Source organism: Falco punctatus (assembly GCF_963210335.1).
Source record: "Falco punctatus genome assembly, chromosome: 9".
NCBI lineage: Eukaryota > Metazoa > Chordata > Aves > Falconiformes > Falconidae > Falco > Falco punctatus.
Window position 1 is genome coordinate 25247274 of NC_137589.1, and position 17514 is coordinate 25264787.

The following is a 17514-nucleotide window of genomic DNA, read 5'->3' on the forward strand; positions in this document are numbered from 1 at the left end:
TTTGTTTCTTTTTTAAGAAAACACACTGAACTGTTGTAGTATACATCACACACCTCTAGGCCACACATAGTAAGAGTTTACCTTTCCCAGCATGACAGCTATGAATTAAGAAGCAATGTGGATAGATAATATTTCTGGATAGAGCAGATGCAAAGGAGAGAGTGCATATGCTCATCCTGATACCCAACAGATGCTATGCTCCTTTGGTACTGCCCAGAATTTTTGAAAAATCAAGGCTGGTTCTGTTCGCAGACTAAAATGTTTTCTGAGGCTCAACTGTGAAAACGTGCAGCCTGATAGCTGAGCGTTTTCTAGCACTGGTGTCACGGAGCAGAGGGTACCCGCTTTTTCTATGAGGCCCGGCGTAGTGTAGTAACAGACTCGTGCCACAAGAGGGAGCTTCAAACCAGCTGTAACGGTACCGCCACAAACGCGTGGGTTGGGTTTTTGGTTGTGGTTTGGTTTGTTTAGTTTAGGTTTTTTTGGTTTTTTTCTTTAAATAGGAGCAGCAATTTCAGATCATATTTAAAATTTATTCCAAAAAATACACAGTACCCAACTAATTAGAGTAATTACGATGAAGGATTTATGGAATGAAATTATAAGAATGTATTTTCCTGAATACATTCACAGTAATACACTAAGGACACATACAAAGATAAAGCAATTTAAAAGCATTTGCGGTGAACAATGGATGGGCCAGCTTCATCATATTCCTGTTTGCTGATCCACATCTGCTGGAAAGTAGACAGGGAAGCAAGAATAGAGCCTCCAATCCAGACAGAGTACTTACGTTCAGGAGGAGCAATGATCTGTTGAAGGAAGAGCAGCATTAAGTACAATTGTCTGCTGTGAATAAAATACATTTATTATACAAAAATATTGAAGCAGTGTATGCTGGTTTGGGCTGGGATAGAGGTACTTTTTTTCATAGTAGCTAAGATGGGGCTGTGTTCAGAATTTGTGCTGAAAACAACATTGGTAACACAGGGATGTTTTCGTTACTGGCCCTTTCTGCTCCTCACCCACCCCACCAGCGAGGGGCTGGGGGTGCATGAGAAGTCGGGAGGGGACACAGCTGGGACAGCTGCCCCCAGCTGACCAAAGGGATATTCTGTGCCATATGGCGCCATGCTCAGCATATAAACTAGGGTGAAGAAGGGGGGAACATTCAGAGTGATGGCATTTGTCTTCCCAAGTAACCCGTTACATGTGATGGAGCCCGGCTTTCCTGGGGATGGCTGAACACCCACCTGCCAATGGGACGTGGTGAATGAATTCCTTGTTTTGCTTTGCTTGGGTGCACGGCTTTTGATTTACCTATTAAATTGTCTCTTAACACACAGGTTTTCTCACTTTTACTCTTCTGATTCTCACCCCCATCCCACTGGGGAGAGCGAGCAAGTGGCTGTGTGAGCAGCTTAGTTGCTGGTTGGGGTTAAACCACAACACGGTGATATTTGGTATTAATGAAAACACTGTATCTACACATGCTATGTCATCCCTGGCATTATAGTAAGCCAATCTGGTGCAATCAGTAAAGTTAAAGTGTAATTAATTTAAGCCTGAGTACAAATCCTCAATTTTTCTGCCTGAGTCAGGCTACCCAGTAAGAGTAGTGCATCTGTGTATTCATCATGGCTGCATATGACAAAAGGTGATACAATTGTTCTGGAAACATACAATGACAGCTGAGGAGGGCTTGGAGCACTCTTATTGGTATAACTGATAAAAATTTTGTAAAGCAAGGAACAGAAGATTTGAAGCCGCAGAAGGAAGATGGGTTTGCCAGAGGCTCGCTTTTTCCTGTACTTACAGGCCAAGGACAAAACCAGCATTTCTACTCTCCCATCTTCATCAACTAAAAAGGGCTGAAGAAGCTCACATATAGCCCCAGAATAAAGTCTGTGCTGCTGGGTCCACGCTATTCTTCTTTGGGCATGTTAGGGCAGTTTGCAGAATTCACCATGCACAAGGAAATGAGAGGACAGAAGGCTTGCTTCTTCCAGCAAAAAAGGTACCCGGTGGTGATTATTTGCTAGAAGGCACAAACATGACTCAAAATATGTACAAAGCACGCACTTTGTAAAGTGTTGCCATGTCTCACTAGATTTCTGAGGACTTTGTACATACCAGCTCGAACAGTCTACAAATGATTGCACCATACCTTGATCTTCATAGTGCTGGGAGCCAGAGCAGTTATTTCCTTCTGCATCCTGTCTGCAATCCCCGGGTACATTGTAGTGCCTCCAGACAACACGTTGTTAGCGTAAAGATCCTTTCTGATGTCTATGTCGCACTTCATGATGCTGTTGTAAGTGGTTTCATGAATGCCAGCGGACTCCATGCCTGGAGAAGGTACAGAAGAACACTGAGGCAACTCCGCACAGCAACTTAAAACTGTTAACAAAACTGACAATGGGAACTTCAGTGTCTCTTTGGGAGACATCAGTCTTCAGAGCCATGGAAATCTGGAAAGCCATTCTGCAACTGCCTAAATTATTTGCTTAGGAGCTCGTTAGTGTACAGCCCTCCTCTCTCCCCTTACACACACAACTCCTTAAAAAGAAAGCTGGGCGTGTGGCATAGTAAAGTTTCCACTGGGGTTTTGCAGGCAAATCTCAAATGTCTTAAGAATTCCTTATATGGTCTTAGAATCATTTGTTTTCTTTTTTTTTTTCTTCTTTTTTTTTTTTTTTTTTTTTTTTTAAATTAAGCCAGCTCAGAGACAGAACGGTCAAAATATGCCCTGATACGTCTAAGTATGCAACTACTTTATATCTGAGCTGAAATTCTGCTGATTGGCAGAACTAACACTGGATTTCTGTGTGACCTCATTGCAAATCTGCCTTCATGGCTGTTGATTAGCAAGTCCTTGTCTTGGCTCTGCTCTGCAAACGTGATGAACCACGGATTTGGATCAATCTTTTTGAAAAATAATAGTAGTGCTTCCTGCCCTCCCACCCCATTACCTCCCAGCAAGCATATTCAAACTACAGTCATAGAATCATTTAGGTTGGAAAAGACCTTTGAGATCATCAAGTCCAACTGTTCACCCAGGACTGCCAAGTCCATCACTAAACCATGTCCCTAAGCACCACATCTACCCGTTTTTTAAACACCTCCAGGGATAGTGATTCCAGCACCTCCCTGGGCAGCCTGTTCCAATGCTTCACCACCCTTCCAGCGAAGAAGTTTTTCCTAATATCCAATCTAAATCTCCCCTGGCACAACTTGAGGCCATTTCTTCTTGTCCTGTCACTTGTTATCTGGGAGAAAAAAACAACCCCCACCTGCCTACAGCCCCTGTCAGGTAGTTGTAGAGAGCAACAAGGTCCCCCCTGAGCTTCCTCCTCTCCAGACTAAACAGCCCCCGTTCCCTCAGCTGCTCCTCATCAGACCTGTACCCCAGACCCTTCACCAGCTTCGTTGCCCTTCCCTGGACACAATGCAGATGCTCTTGGCCTTCTTAGCCACCTGGGCACAGTGCTGGCCCATGTTCAGCTGGCCTTCAACCAGCACCCCCAGGGCCTTTTCCACCAGGCAGCTTCCCAGCCGCTCTGCCCCAGCCTGTGGGGCTGCGTGGGGTTGTGACCCCAGTGCAGGACCCGGCACTGAGGATGTAACTCCATCTACTACCACTCTCTGGGCTTGGCTGTCCAGCCAGCTTTTTACCCAGCACAGAGCACACCTGTCCAACCCATGGGCAACCAGTTTCTCCAGGAGAATGCTGTGGGAGATGGTGTCAAAGGCTTTACTAAGGTCCAGGCAGACAGCATCCACAGCCTTCCCCTCATCCCCTAGGCAGGTCATCTTGTCGTAAGAGATCAATCCTCGTGCTATTTAGAAAAGTGACTTTGTGGCCACACTTCTCATAGTAGCCAACCGTATAACATACAAAATAGCACAGGCCCAATGCCAGAAGCCAGGAATAAACATGCAGGGTTTATTTTTCCTTATTGTTTGATGTGAAGTTCCCCCCACCATATTAATAGTGCTGTTCTAAAAGATTATGTGGGTGCTAGGAGGTACTTGGGTATAGGTCTGGGTGAATTAGCAGTAGGACACAACCAAAAGAAAATAAGGACTTGATGTTTATGTGCAGTTTACCAGGGCAGAACAATCATTCAACCTACCAATGAAAGATGGCTGGAAGAGGGTCTCCGGGCAGCGGAAGCGTTCATTTCCAATAGTGATCACCTGACCATCAGGAAGCTCATAGCTTTTTTCTAGAGACGAGGAAGAGGCAGCAGTGGCCATCTCATTTTCAAAGTCCAGGGCCACATAGCACAGCTTCTCCTTGATGTCACGGACAATTTCACGCTCCGCTGTCAAGAGAATTCAATCTTTAGAACAGCATTCAAGAAAGACCTAGACATGCTGACAAGTTGGAACATCCTCTGACACCCCTCCATTTTTTAAACAAATCCTCTGCTAGTCTTGCAGGGGACCTTCCTGTTGGATTCCTTCCTTCAACTGCAGAACCACTGTTAGTCCTCCTAGGGCCACTAGAAACACTGCACATTAAACAGTTTTCCTCCTCAGTCAGCCAAGTGTCCTTACCAGTGGTCACAAAGGAGTAGCCACGTTCTGTCAGGATTTTCATGAGGTAGTCTGTCAGGTCACGGCCAGCCAGGTCCAGGCGCATGATGGCATGTGGCAGGGCATAGCCTTCATAAATTGGCACGTTGTGGGTGACACCATCCCCAGAGTCAAGCACAATCCCTTTGAGAAGATAACACACGATGCATTCCCAGGTGCACATCAACACACTTAACTATTTCAAACGCCTGTGTCATGTTCCCCAGAGGCCTACCTGTGGTACGTCCAGAAGCATAGAGGGACAGGACGGCTTGAATAGCTACATACATAGCTGGCACATTGAAAGTCTCAAACATGATCTGAAATGCAATTAAAAGAATTGCCTTAACACTAGGGCTTTTAGCCTAGTTGAAGCTATTTACTGAAGGAAAGGGAGAAGATAAGATTTTCATATTTCTTGATGGTTGGTAATAACAAGGAAGGAAAATACAAAATCTAAATAAAAAAATTTTGGTCCTCTAAGACATCTCCCTGTATCTGGCCTGTACCTTTAATGTATGAATACAGACATGTGCATAGATTAAAGATAATTTTGTAATAGGCCTGGGCATAAAAACAGATTAAGATGACACAAAGCTTGGACAGACTGCAGTACTCACAGCCATTACACTGATTTCTCTAAAGTAAATGTAGTAATATGCAACTATGACAGGCAGCCACTATGCACTTTCCATCTTCCATAACTAAGAGGAAGAGACTACCAGTAGCATGACTAACTGAAATGATGGAAGTTCACATCCTGTTGAATTCACAGAGTTGTAATGTAAGCTTACCTGGGTCATCTTCTCTCGGTTGGCTTTTGGATTCAGTGGTGCTTCAGTCAGCAGAGTTGGGTGTTCTTCAGGTGCAACACGGAGCTCATTATAGAAAGAATGATGCCAGATCTGAAGGCAAAGAGGCAAGCCAAAGGAAAGAAACACCATCAGCCAGCAACTCAATCACTTCCAGACAGGTATTGTGCGCCAGCACTCTGCTTACAGCCCTAGTGATAGGCTAGTAATGTTCCTCATGCAGTTCTTACTGCCTTCGTAGAGATTACCAAAGTAACCATAGAAAGAAAAGCACTCTTCTCAGGTTTTACTGCTGGTAATATATCACTTATCTGAAGGACACATAAGTTAATGAAAATAAATAGGTTATTCTTATGGCAGAACAGACAGAGCAGGACAGACGTGGTTCCAGCAACACTATTTCAACAATCATTGAAAGTGAAACAGTTCCAGAACTCTAGAATATATGCAGATCTGCATAGTAGAGTTCAATAGATAACGGGTCTCTTGAAGCATTTCGTCTTTTGGTTTGTAAAGGCCAGGCCAAGAATTCATAAAAAGAAATAAAGGCAAATGGTTTGTGAGGCTGAAAGTCAACTTGTCTTTATCACCTCCACTCAACTCGCTCCTACCAGCTATAAAAATCAGAGGTCAAGTGGACTGCCATGAAGAGGTTAATACACCAATAAGAAGTAAAACCACCAGAGACTTTCTAAAGGCCAAGAAGTTTTTTCTAAGCTTGTTTTCAAGTGGTGGTGATTAGGGACTGGTTGATATGTTAGGCATCTAAAAGGTTTTGCCTCCAAGTAAGACTACAATGCTATGAGAGTCAGTAAGTCCTGTGTGATTGCACACACTTGCAGCATGTTGTGATGTGCTGACTGTTCCAAATAGCCCTATTTCCACAGCACAACATTAAACAGAGATACCGTCTTAGAGATTGTATCAAACATACCGACTATAACTACAAACATGGTTCTGGAAGCCTTTCATCCAGATATTGGCTCTGAAATGGATGCATTGCACTACAATATTGCTAATCTTTCAAGCATTAAAAAGTACGTATGTAAACAGTGCCCTTCACATCAGAATTACATACAAGCTTTGCAATTTTGCAGAAACAGATACCTTCACATATTCCATTTCCTTACTAGCAAATTGAGGATATTCCTTTTCTTTCCTTTATTCCCTTCTCCACCCCCCAGTAATTAGCAAAGATTTATAGACTGGGCTCCCAATAACTATTTTGATATACTCCTAGTGATACTTCAGCCTCAAATGCACAGTAGCCTGTGCTGTTAACAAGCTTCTCATTAAAACATACTTGATAGCCTGATGATTTAATCTATAAATTTAGTGTGCATTCTGTAAACATTTGGTTCAAGTAGTTCCATTTACCAGTGACACACAAACTTTTCAAAGCTGAAATACCTTCTCCATGTCATCCCAATTTGTAATGATGCCGTGCTCTATGGGGTATTTCAGGGTCAGGATTCCCCTCTTGCTTTGAGCCTCATCACCTACATAGCTGTCTTTTTGACCCATACCAACCATCACACCCTATAAAATAACACAAATGGAGTTAGCATCTCACAGAGAAGTGTCACAAAGTAGACAGAACATCAGCTGTGAAATAAATCCAGTCACCAGTTACACTAGTTGCAAAATACTTTACAAATACAAATGAATGGAGAATTCCTTATTGCTCTTTAATTGCCAAAATTAAACGTTTAATTCACGTTTCCACTACGGTTCATGGAAACTGTAATTTTCATACATGTATTACATGTATGTAATTGTAAAAATGAGTCGGGGGGGTGGTGGGTGCCGTGCTGGGTGGGGGGTGGGTGGGCCTTCCTAGGCTGGCAGGCCGGGGGTGAGTCTGGGGGGCGGTGGATGCCGTTGTGGGTGACATACATTAACCCCCCAACATACATTACATACATGAATGTAATAACAATCCATACAGTTACAATGCTAAGTACATCAAGTGGAAAAAATAGGGTTGTTTTAATGTTTGTTATTATTGAGGGATGAACTGTCTGCTAAGCTATAATGAAGCAGAGTAAAAGCAGAAAGTGATGCTGTGCCATCTAAGGGTCAAGATGGAGCAATACACACCTTATATTTCCCAAGGGTTAAATTCCAGCAATTTTAGTCTTTTTGAACACTATAATATTGTCATTAGAGACAGACAATTTAAACCTACTGGTACATGCTTCTTTTTTAAGGTATTTTCATGGATCCTGTAGAAATGGTCCATGTTCCAGAAGCTGGAAACTACTCTGGATACACACTAGTCTCTGTGTTGAAGTCAGAAACACTGAGGAAAAAACAGTATAAAGTCGGATGCTTTGAGCGCATAATACACTTACCAGAACTTAGTCATTACAGACTCCAAACCTTGGCATCTATAACTCTCCATCTTAAAAACAGGCAACCTGGATTTGCAATTTTTTAGGGGGTGCCCCTTCCTTCAAGGGACTAATACTATCTGTGATACATGATCAGGAAAGAAAGGTTCTAGAAATCTGTACTTGTTTCCACTGTTACTGTATGGCTTGGTTTTGAACAATTAATATCATTCACACTATCTACAGAAGCTGGCATTTGAATATGTTTTTTTAATTATGGTAATGCCCAGAGGCCCCAGTTAGACCTTCAGCCCCAGCTGCTATACTGGCAGGCAGACATTTCTCCAGCTCTGAAGAACTTAAAAAGCATTTGCTGGGTATATAAAGTTCCGGATCTTACAACAGTTTACCTCTTCCCACTTCACCAGGGCCTCAGATGGGCACAGAGGCAATTAGGTGGATTAGTTTGTTGTAGCCTGGCCAAGCTGCTCTAGTTCATGGTAAAGATGATCTAGTTCAGGAACTCTCCATATTTAACAGCTTGGATAATAAATGTATTTTGCAAATTATTAAAATTGAGCAGAATGCATCGTATACTCAACTGTAAACCTTGAAGCTAAAGAAACTCAACCCTAGACAGGTGCCTATTTGTGATACAGCTAAATTAATAAAGCCGGGAAGGTTATTAGGAAACTGACTGAAAACTTCCTCCTCCTCCAGTTTTTCACTCATCACCTATCATCAGGTTTCAGAGCAGTCAAAATTTTCACAAGGCAAGACACCTGCTTTGACTCAGGTGAGTGCAACGTTGGACTCATTCTGCCTGTAAGTACCATGTTACACAGATCACCCAGGGCTGGGCTAGCCCCAGCGACAGGAAAAGGCAGTCCTGGGGCGGATTGCTGGGGATGGGGCAGCAAAGCCTTCTACAAGCCCGGTATGGAGTAAGCAAAGCAGTTCATCACCTGGTGCCTGGGACGACCCACAATGGAAGGGAACACTGCTCTTGGAGCATCGTCCCCAGCAAAGCCGGCTTTACAGAGTCCCGACCCATTGTCACAAACAAGGGCAGTGCTGTCCTCTTCCTCACACATCTTCTACGTCAACGTCCTCAGGCCCTCCAGACAGAAAACAGACCTATGAAAACAGCAGAAAAGGGTTTAAAAAAATATATAATACAACCAACCAAAACCAAACCCCATACTCTGGTAGCAGACCCACCTTTGAAGACAGAGATGGCTACATGAAAGCGACCGGCCCCAGCAAAGGGAGGTACGGCAGTGGATGGGCAACCACAAGGCCTGCGGGGCTGCAGGAGGGAACATGCCTCCTTTTGAAATCACAAGAGGTTTCAACCACGTCTGCTGGAGGGCTGTACGCACTAGAGATTATCTAGGGGATTACACAGGAAACTTCCAGTCCTGTGGCATGGGCAGACAGACCAGGGAGCAGCAAATGTTCATCTAAATTTGGTCACAGAAATCCACGGCTGCGGGTGGGTGTAAGATAAAAGCGAATGCTAGACTGACAGCTGCAAACACAAAGATCCCTTTGCACTGGATTCAGCACAACTTGCCCCACTTTTCTATCACCCTGGCAAAATCCTGACATATGTGGAAAGCTGTCAAAGGTAGGAGCACTTCAGACTTCCCCGTTCAGTCTTGGGCTTCCCGATAACTAGTCACATTAAATGCTATGAACATACCAGGGTGCTTTCCAGATGCAGATATTAACCCACTGGGTGAAGATGGCCAATTAAGTTTACATTTAACCTCTTAAAAGAGAAGAAATGCTCCCAATTAAGGGGGAGGATAAGAATAAAGAAAAAAAAGCCTATTCCAGCCCTCCCTTAGTTACTCAGAAAAAATAACTTTACAACGAAGTCAGGGACAGTATGTAATTTAAAAACAGGCCATAGAGTATGCTCTAACATAATTTCAAAGCACCTAATAAACTGTATTTGTAAAGTAGCAGACTAATTCATGTTGGCTCCTTGTCTCAGTAAAAAGAAACTGTTTTCCTCCCCTGGCAACAGGAAGATAATACGGATAATAAAAATGCTTTGAAGGCTTTGTATTAAAGTCAAATAGAGAAACAAGCACTGAATACCAGGGCTCAAAAAGAACTGTTTGCTCACAATTTATAGCGTGGTAGGGAATCACTTGGCTAGCTGTGAGCCTGGGCTTCCATGCAGAGTTCAACAAATTGTAATGTGTTAACAGCTAAAGGAGATGGCTGTCATCCACAGACCAGCTGGCTCCACATGCAGCCTCCAAAAACTTCTGCCACAGGAGTGCAGAACAAAGTGGCAACGGGCTCAGCAAAAGCCATGGCCAACGAGCAAGGAAGCCCCCAACCTGTTTAGGCTCTACAATGGACAGAACAGGCATGGACCGTTCTCCAGAATCCTTCATTTGAATTCCTGTGTCTCTCCCCAGCCAGGCAGCCACAAGAGACAGCTGCAGCCCCACTCCTGCAGGCTGTGTGGGCATAGCTTCCAGGAGAAGACAAGGACAGGGAAATCCTAACTTGATGTAGTCCAGATATTTTTTCTTTATTATTGGGAAAGGAAAGTAGGTTGCAATTGTTATTAAGCTCCTGGGAAAACAGGCTCTTTATATTCAAACATTTACTGAATGGGGTACAATTGTTATCTAACATGAATGAACGGGCTGGTTTGGACAAACCATTTCCTAATTAGGAAATAGGCTTTTCAGGCGTCTGTTTTTGGAACAGAGTTCGAGGTCAGGGGGGTTGCTCAAACCAATGCAGCTAAATGCCAAAAATCACTTGGGGGAGGGGAAAGAAGGGGGCAGGAAAGGCTACATTTCTGAGCTTAGTGGACTCTAAATGAAAACCATATTTAGTAATAAAGCACAAAAAGTTGAAAAATCAAAGTTAAATGATTTCAGACAAGGGTGCTCTGCTGCCAGCCAGTGAGTTACAGCTCAGGACTGCCATGGCATACAGTAGCAACATCTTACAACAGCAAATGCCACTCAGTACTGTGGAAAAACGGAAAATTTTCTCCCAAGTAATTAATATGGTACTTAGCCTCTTTCTTCTACCTGCTTTACATCTAAAGATAACCAAACACCTTACCAATCTTCAAAATAAACTACTAAGAGAACTCCAGCCCCACAAGAAATACTGCGTGCAGCCTGTTCCTTAATGAAATGTTTGGCATTTTACAGAACAGTAGTTTCAAATAAATGGAGGCAAGGATGAATACACACACACATCGTCATTGTACCCCATTAGACACCGCTAATTCACACACTTCCAGCTCTTCTTACAGACACATTCCCCAAAACACTCACGTCACCTTACAGAGTTAACAGCACTGAACCAAGCCTGTTGAGCAACACCACTACATACCCCTTCAGGAACTCAGTTCTGTCTCAGACTAACACCCCGAGGTCACACGGGTTCATTTAAACACGAATACAGCTATAATTCCATCTGTGGCATTACACAGACTGTGTCTGTATACAATTGCTGAAGTGCTGGTGGAATCAGCAAAATCATCAGGCAGAACTTTTCTTTCCCTTTCAGAAACGTTACAAAATCAAGACAACTCAGTACAGATATTACAAGCATTTTATCAATTACATTCTAATAAGTAAGTTTGCTTAAGCAAGCTACAGCACAGCAGTACATCCTCCTGAATAGCTTGCATTTGACATTATTTAACTGAAGTCCCCCAGCAACCTGTAAATCACGCTACTGGTTCAGTGCCACTTACCCTGACAGTGCTTGGCTGGGGATAGCTGCTCTGGGATGGTGCACTCCGTATCTGAAAGCTCTGGGGTTATATAGCCCCTTCAGCTCTTCTCCTCCCACTAGCCTCCCAAACAAGGAGCAGAGACAGACAGAGACAGGGCTGAAGTCTCTAACCAAACCATATAGGGACCTTATTACAAAAAAAACTCTAATCTGTGTGGCCACAGGCCCTGGGTCTCTTCCACAGCATTCCAGCATAGAGCTCATGAAACAGGAGGAGGCTTTCAGCTGTGCAAGATAAACACTCTAAAACTTCAGGGGAGTTGCTAAAATACAGAGATGAAGTGTGCCCACAATAGACACCCTCTGGCAGAAGGAGCATAAGTTCAAACAAGAGAGGTCCAGGCCTCCAAGAGGCAGAATGAGAAATTGGAAGAGCAGTCATTTACAATAGGGAAAGTGTTTTTAAAGAAACACTTTGCTTTCATTAAAGGTTGTGACAAAAAACAATGAAAATATTTCTGGCAAGCTAAACAGCTGCTGAATTTTGATACAAAGTCTCTTTAAAAGCTTGGCATTTTGCTTGTATGCTAAATATTGCCCATGGACTTAAGGGTAGTGGGAAAAGTACTTGTTGTTGTATAGGGTTCACAGTGAAGTCTTTGAAGGTTGTGAAAATGTTCTGTTAAAAAGATTGCTGTGACCACCTTTGCATTGCAGTGGGTTTGGATCCATTCTGTTTGTCAGCTTACTTTTAAAACCCTAGGACCTGCAGGCCGGCATCGCCCTGATGCTATCCCACCGATGGCAACAAGTCTGGATTGTCGTAAACTCACATCTCAAATTCTTCGTAATAAAGTTCTTGAAGTTTGTTGTGTGAATCCAGTTAGCTTTTCCGTTGAACATATTTTTAGCAAAAAAAGCAAGGGTTCTCACTGTAGAAGCTATTTTCAGCACAAGACTGGACTTTTACAGCTGTAGCCAGCTGTTCTATGGACAGGCTCATTCTAGTGAAGCAGCCCTTTCACAGTCAACAATATTTTGTCATTAAGTTTGTACTAAAGACCAGAAATCAGCATCTCTATACTCCAATATTAAACCATTACAAAGGCAAAACTGCTCTACACATGAAAACCAAGAAGGATGTGAGAATCCAAGTGAGAGCCTTGCTTTGTGAGTCTTGTTACAACAGGGAGGGAGGGGCATCGTGTGTTTGCTTACAGAGTGCTTGCTGCCTAATCAAGTAGCCTTAATGCAAGAAAGTCTCCCATAAAAGCACAGTGGGAGTTTTTCTGATGTGGAGATTTAAGGATTAGGCCACTAGTAGATAGCAGATAGGCAGAATTATGGATTGAAGACCAAAAGGAATTTAACTTTTAAGGAAAGGAACTTTTAAGGAATGTAACTGCCTTTGAGGGTCAGAAACAGAAGCTAACAAGTGCTGGAACATGAGCTATGCAAAAGCTATTTATTATTTCACTTCCAGCATTGAGGCAAAAGATAAGAAATCTTTTTTTTTTAAAAAAAAAAAAAAAAACAACCACAAAAGGAAAAAGCCTACCAAGGTAAGCAACTTAAAACAGAGAATATAAATAGATCTCTTTTGCATATCTCAAACTGACACTCAAAGCAGTCAAAACAAATGTCTTTGTTTTCAAACACTCAAAAACATAGCTGAGAAAAATCATGTACCTTTCATAGAACCTATGGTATTAGATCAGGGAACTCAGGTCAAAGGGAATGAGAATTTCACACAGCAGAACCCTTTGCTGCAGTATCATGTCTGATTTTGATAAATCATCAATTATCTCCTAGACTGGAGGAAACAATCCAAGTTTTTCAGAAGCATCATCTATTGCTACTCCTTGGAAATACCAAGACTGGGACAAAGATCCAGAAGAATCCAAACTCTTCACCTTAATGAGGAGAGGTTCACACTCCCAAAAGTGCTTAGTGGTGATGATGCTATAGTGGATACGGTACATATGAGGTTGCAGAGCCAAGGAAACAACCCTTCAGTAGAACTGGTACACCATTCACACCGCACCTGAGCATAGCTACAAATATCAGCAACAGTTTTCTGCAAGAGGACTCCGTGGGTATTATAGGAGGCAGTGGCCACACAGATACCACAGACACCTTCACACCTCTGTTAAGCTTCATCACAATTCCTGTGAACTTAGCCTGGTGCGTACCACAATTACTGGTGGTGGCAACGATGGCAGCAGCAGCCCCGTGGCTGCTATGTGGAACGGTTACTTGGGTGGGGATCACACATCACCTTACCTGTCACGGGCAGCAAAGACACGGGAATCCTAGCTTTCAGGGTGCTTATGAAAAACATTCCACTGACAGAGTCTCATTCAGAGCAGGCAGTTGTTACAGTGATAATAACAAGACACCAGCTGTTTGGAGGGACCTATCATATGGATAGTTGTTAGAGACAGGGCTACACAGACTAGAAGGGAGAATTAAGCCCAGAGGCTGACTCAGCACTAGTGATGGATACGCACGAACAGCACGGGCAAAACGCAGAGATGCTGCATGGCCGTGCCTCCAGCACCCCACGGAGAGCCGGCATTCCGTAGGCAGCTCAGCTCTGGGGCGTTACATTACAGAAGCTGCTGGGAAAGGAAGGCAGGCAGGCAAACAGGTGAGCTATGCAAGGAAATTAGGTCAGTCCGGCTCAAGGGACATCATGGAGTACAGCTGTTTCCTTTCTTTTTATGATTCCATGCATAAGTTATGATCACACACATTATTACTACAGATAAAAAACACATGGGCAAAAAATTACATTAGTTGTTTACACCTTTTTTGTCAGCAACATAGGTCACTGCCAGAGGGGTAGGGGAGAAGGGGAGAATGCACTTGGCATGAGACAGGAATAAGAACCTAACAAACCAAGCCTTCTGAGAACGAAACCTAAATGCTAGGGATCAAGCCTCTGAACCCTGCTCTGTAGCCACATAGCAGCTTAGCCCAAATATATATATAATTTTTTGCAAGAAAAAGACCACAACACCATTCCTGAAAGCAGTTTAACTTCCCCCTGGAGGTTACTTATTAACCCCTTTCTGCTGCCTATCTTTCAGTATTTATCCCACCCATGTGTACAGAAACCGCCACAGCAAAATTTGCTTGATGTGTCTATACCCTGAGTTTCTAGTTCTTTTGTTGTATCTGTAGCCAAAACCTATGTCTTTTATTTGGCTTCCCCTGAGAAATTCTCTGTTTGCCCATGCTAAATGATTTTGCAGTCTCCACCACAGGAGCACATCCAGAGTATGATCAGAGAAAAGAAAATAAGCAGAAAAAGTAATTTTGTCTCTTTCTTTCATACCCTTTTCCCTGATCTTTTTATAGTGATACTAGCAAAGCTCCCACACACATTGGGAACTTCCCTACTGACTTCAAGCATCTTTCAAGTTAGCAGTGGAAACTCTTAGCTACAAGTTCCTTAAGCTCTTTCTTTTTCAGTAACTCATGCAGATTGGACACAAAATGTGCTTGGGACTCCGCAGCAGCCGCAGCACAGCCACCATGCCTAGGGAACGGGCTTCAGCTGGCCTGAAGAATGCCAGCTCGGAGGCCACGCACCAGTTCGTAGATGCCATACTTTTTTGGTAAAGGAGGGCAGAAGCTGTAGACTTATCCCAGCTGCTATAGAAAACCGGGAATAAAGTAACCCCTTTGCTCATAACATTACAAGCCATTACTTTATAAGGGAAAACAACTGAAACGTGTGTGGAGACCTTCCTGCCTACATCCAATCGGCTGGTTAGGAATGAGGCTCTGCTAAATATGTCTCTGGCTCCCTCTTATTTGGGGATTCCTTTCATCTTCGTAGCATTAGCAGAATCTCTGAATGTTTTGGTTTGTCTGGCTTCAGGCCCTCTCCTCTATCTCATTGATAGGCTTTACACTTCCCTACCCCCTGTTTTGAGAAAGACGGGAATAAATAAGCTTTATGGAGCAGAAAGTCTCTCTAATAATCTGACTCATTGCAGCTGTCACACAGTAAGCATCTGTAAAGTGTCAGATTAACCATAAGCTGTCAGACCCATAAACTAGCTTTCTCTGTGATTGTCAGGCTCTTGCACTGGTCTCTCTCTAACAACTGAAACAAAATGGCTGTAATAATTCTCAAATATAGCAGTTTTCAACCCACAAAGTTTGGGAAATAGCTTTGCCATTCCCAGTGCTGTTCAAGAGCCTGAGGATAGAGTTTGTCTTCTGAGCCTCTTGATTAAGGTGATGAAGCATGTTAATTCAAAATTTGCCTTCACCTTCTTGACAAGTTATCTTCCTCCATGGTAATGTGGTAAAGTTATCCCTCATCCAAAATCAAATGAATGTATTCAAAGTAAAAATGAGCTAATGGTTTTCTCCCCGCCCTTCTTAGATAAATAAATAGAACATAAGAATGAGCCCTGCTGGGTCAGGCTGATATCCATCTAGCTCAGTATCCTGTCTCTGAGATTTCCTGAGAGTAGATGCTTAGGAAAGAAACGGGACGCCTGCAGTGATATTTTTTTTCCTATATCCTTTCTGCTTCCTTATGTGCAGCATAAGGATTTCTTGATACAGGAATTTGTACCTATATCTTCATGCATAATAGCTGCAGACAGATTTTTCCTCCATAAATTTGCCTGATTTAAAGACATAGTTTTAGAGATAGAATGCCCTCCATGATTCTCCATGGAAATAAACTCTACATTTTATCTGCAAGGCAGCTCTCATAGCTCACACTCCAGCTGGAGTAGATGTGCCTGATGTTAGAAGGAAAACATCAAATATATATCAGAAGGATAGCTAAAGGAACACTATCTTTATACCACGAGCTGCAAATCCACCGGAGATCCTGGATAAGCCCTCAGGCCACTGGCCAAGGTTGAGCTCTGCCTCACTGCATAAACTCCTAGCAGCACCTCAGTAGCTTGTTCGCAGTTCACGCAGACGTATCTGTCCTAAACAACACTGTAGACAAGGCTTCACGATAATGTTACATTGGCACAGCTCCTAAGAGCTAAGAGAGAACAGTTTCCCCCAGATGATCGTCGGATCCTCTCTGGTAACATGCTATCTAAATTTGTCAAAACATAAAATAAATTTTCCCACCCTATCGCTGCGGAAAACAAGCCCTGTACTCCTAAGGAAGCCCAACCTACGTGGCACGTGCATAGGGCAGGCAGAGCACAGGGGTCCTTCCTCCGCTGTAACTTCCAAGCTCCCCAACCAACATATTCCCAGACTAACAGCAATAAGGAGACCAAGTTCCCACCACGGTTTTGGAAGCGGTTGCCCTGTTGTTATCTCACCAGAAGAAAGGTTTCAAGATGAGCTTGTACATAATGAGAAATCAGATTATTCCCATCAGAGGAATTTGTTGGAAGCAGGTTTCATAAGGCTGTCACTTACAGATTAAACCCGTGGACTCTGCATGCCTAGTTGTATCACACAACTTCACAAGCTCAAGTGCCTGTATCAGCCAGTTTGACTGGCCCTCCAGCAAACAGTGAGGAAAAGGACCTACTTACTCGATTTTGTGATTTTCTGTAGTGCCAGTTACACTTTTTGTGACCAACACAGCTTCCTTGCTCATGGGCTGTGGATGATGGCACACTGTGGAGCTCCTCTTGCCACAAATGTCAACAAGCAGGTACCTGCCTCTGCACGTAGCCCAGCCCTGGTTCCCAGCCCCTTTCCCCTGGTGCTCGGAGCTGTTAGGTGTCGCTGCCGGGCAGGGCAAGTAGACATGGCCCTGCTGCAACTTCCTTCTCTTCTGTATGAGCCACTCAGCACAACCTATAAACAAACTCCTGAAAGCACAGCTGACCTATTTTTTTTTTAAGCCTACAGAAGAACCACTGTATCACAGTGAAGGAAGGAGCACTATGTTGCAATAAACTGAAGAATGTACAAAAAATACGAGGGAAAATCTACAACCTGTGTGAGTAAAGTGAACACACACTTTTAAAAATACCTTAGGATAAAAGGAAACATGCTTTTAGAACTGGCATGCCATCATATGAAAGTATATGCTGTTATATGGAATATTAAAA

At 43.2% G+C, this 17514-nt stretch overlaps 1 protein-coding gene across 1 annotated transcript; it reads right to left on the reverse strand.

Annotated features, from left to right (window-relative positions):
- ACTA2 (actin alpha 2, smooth muscle) lies at nt 1–11600 on the reverse strand. Its single transcript, XM_080401727.1, has 9 exons — nt 11472–11600; nt 8692–8863; nt 6804–6932; nt 5376–5486; nt 4817–4901; nt 4564–4725; nt 4137–4328; nt 2168–2349; nt 1–812 (listed from the first exon to the last, which is right to left on the reverse strand). The coding sequence occupies exons 2-9, from the start codon at nt 8818–8820 to the stop codon at nt 669–671; spliced, it is 1134 nt and encodes a 377-aa protein (XP_080257853.1). The 5' UTR covers nt 8821–8863; nt 11472–11600; the 3' UTR covers nt 1–668.
- Nucleotides 11601–17514: the final 5914 nt, after the last annotated feature.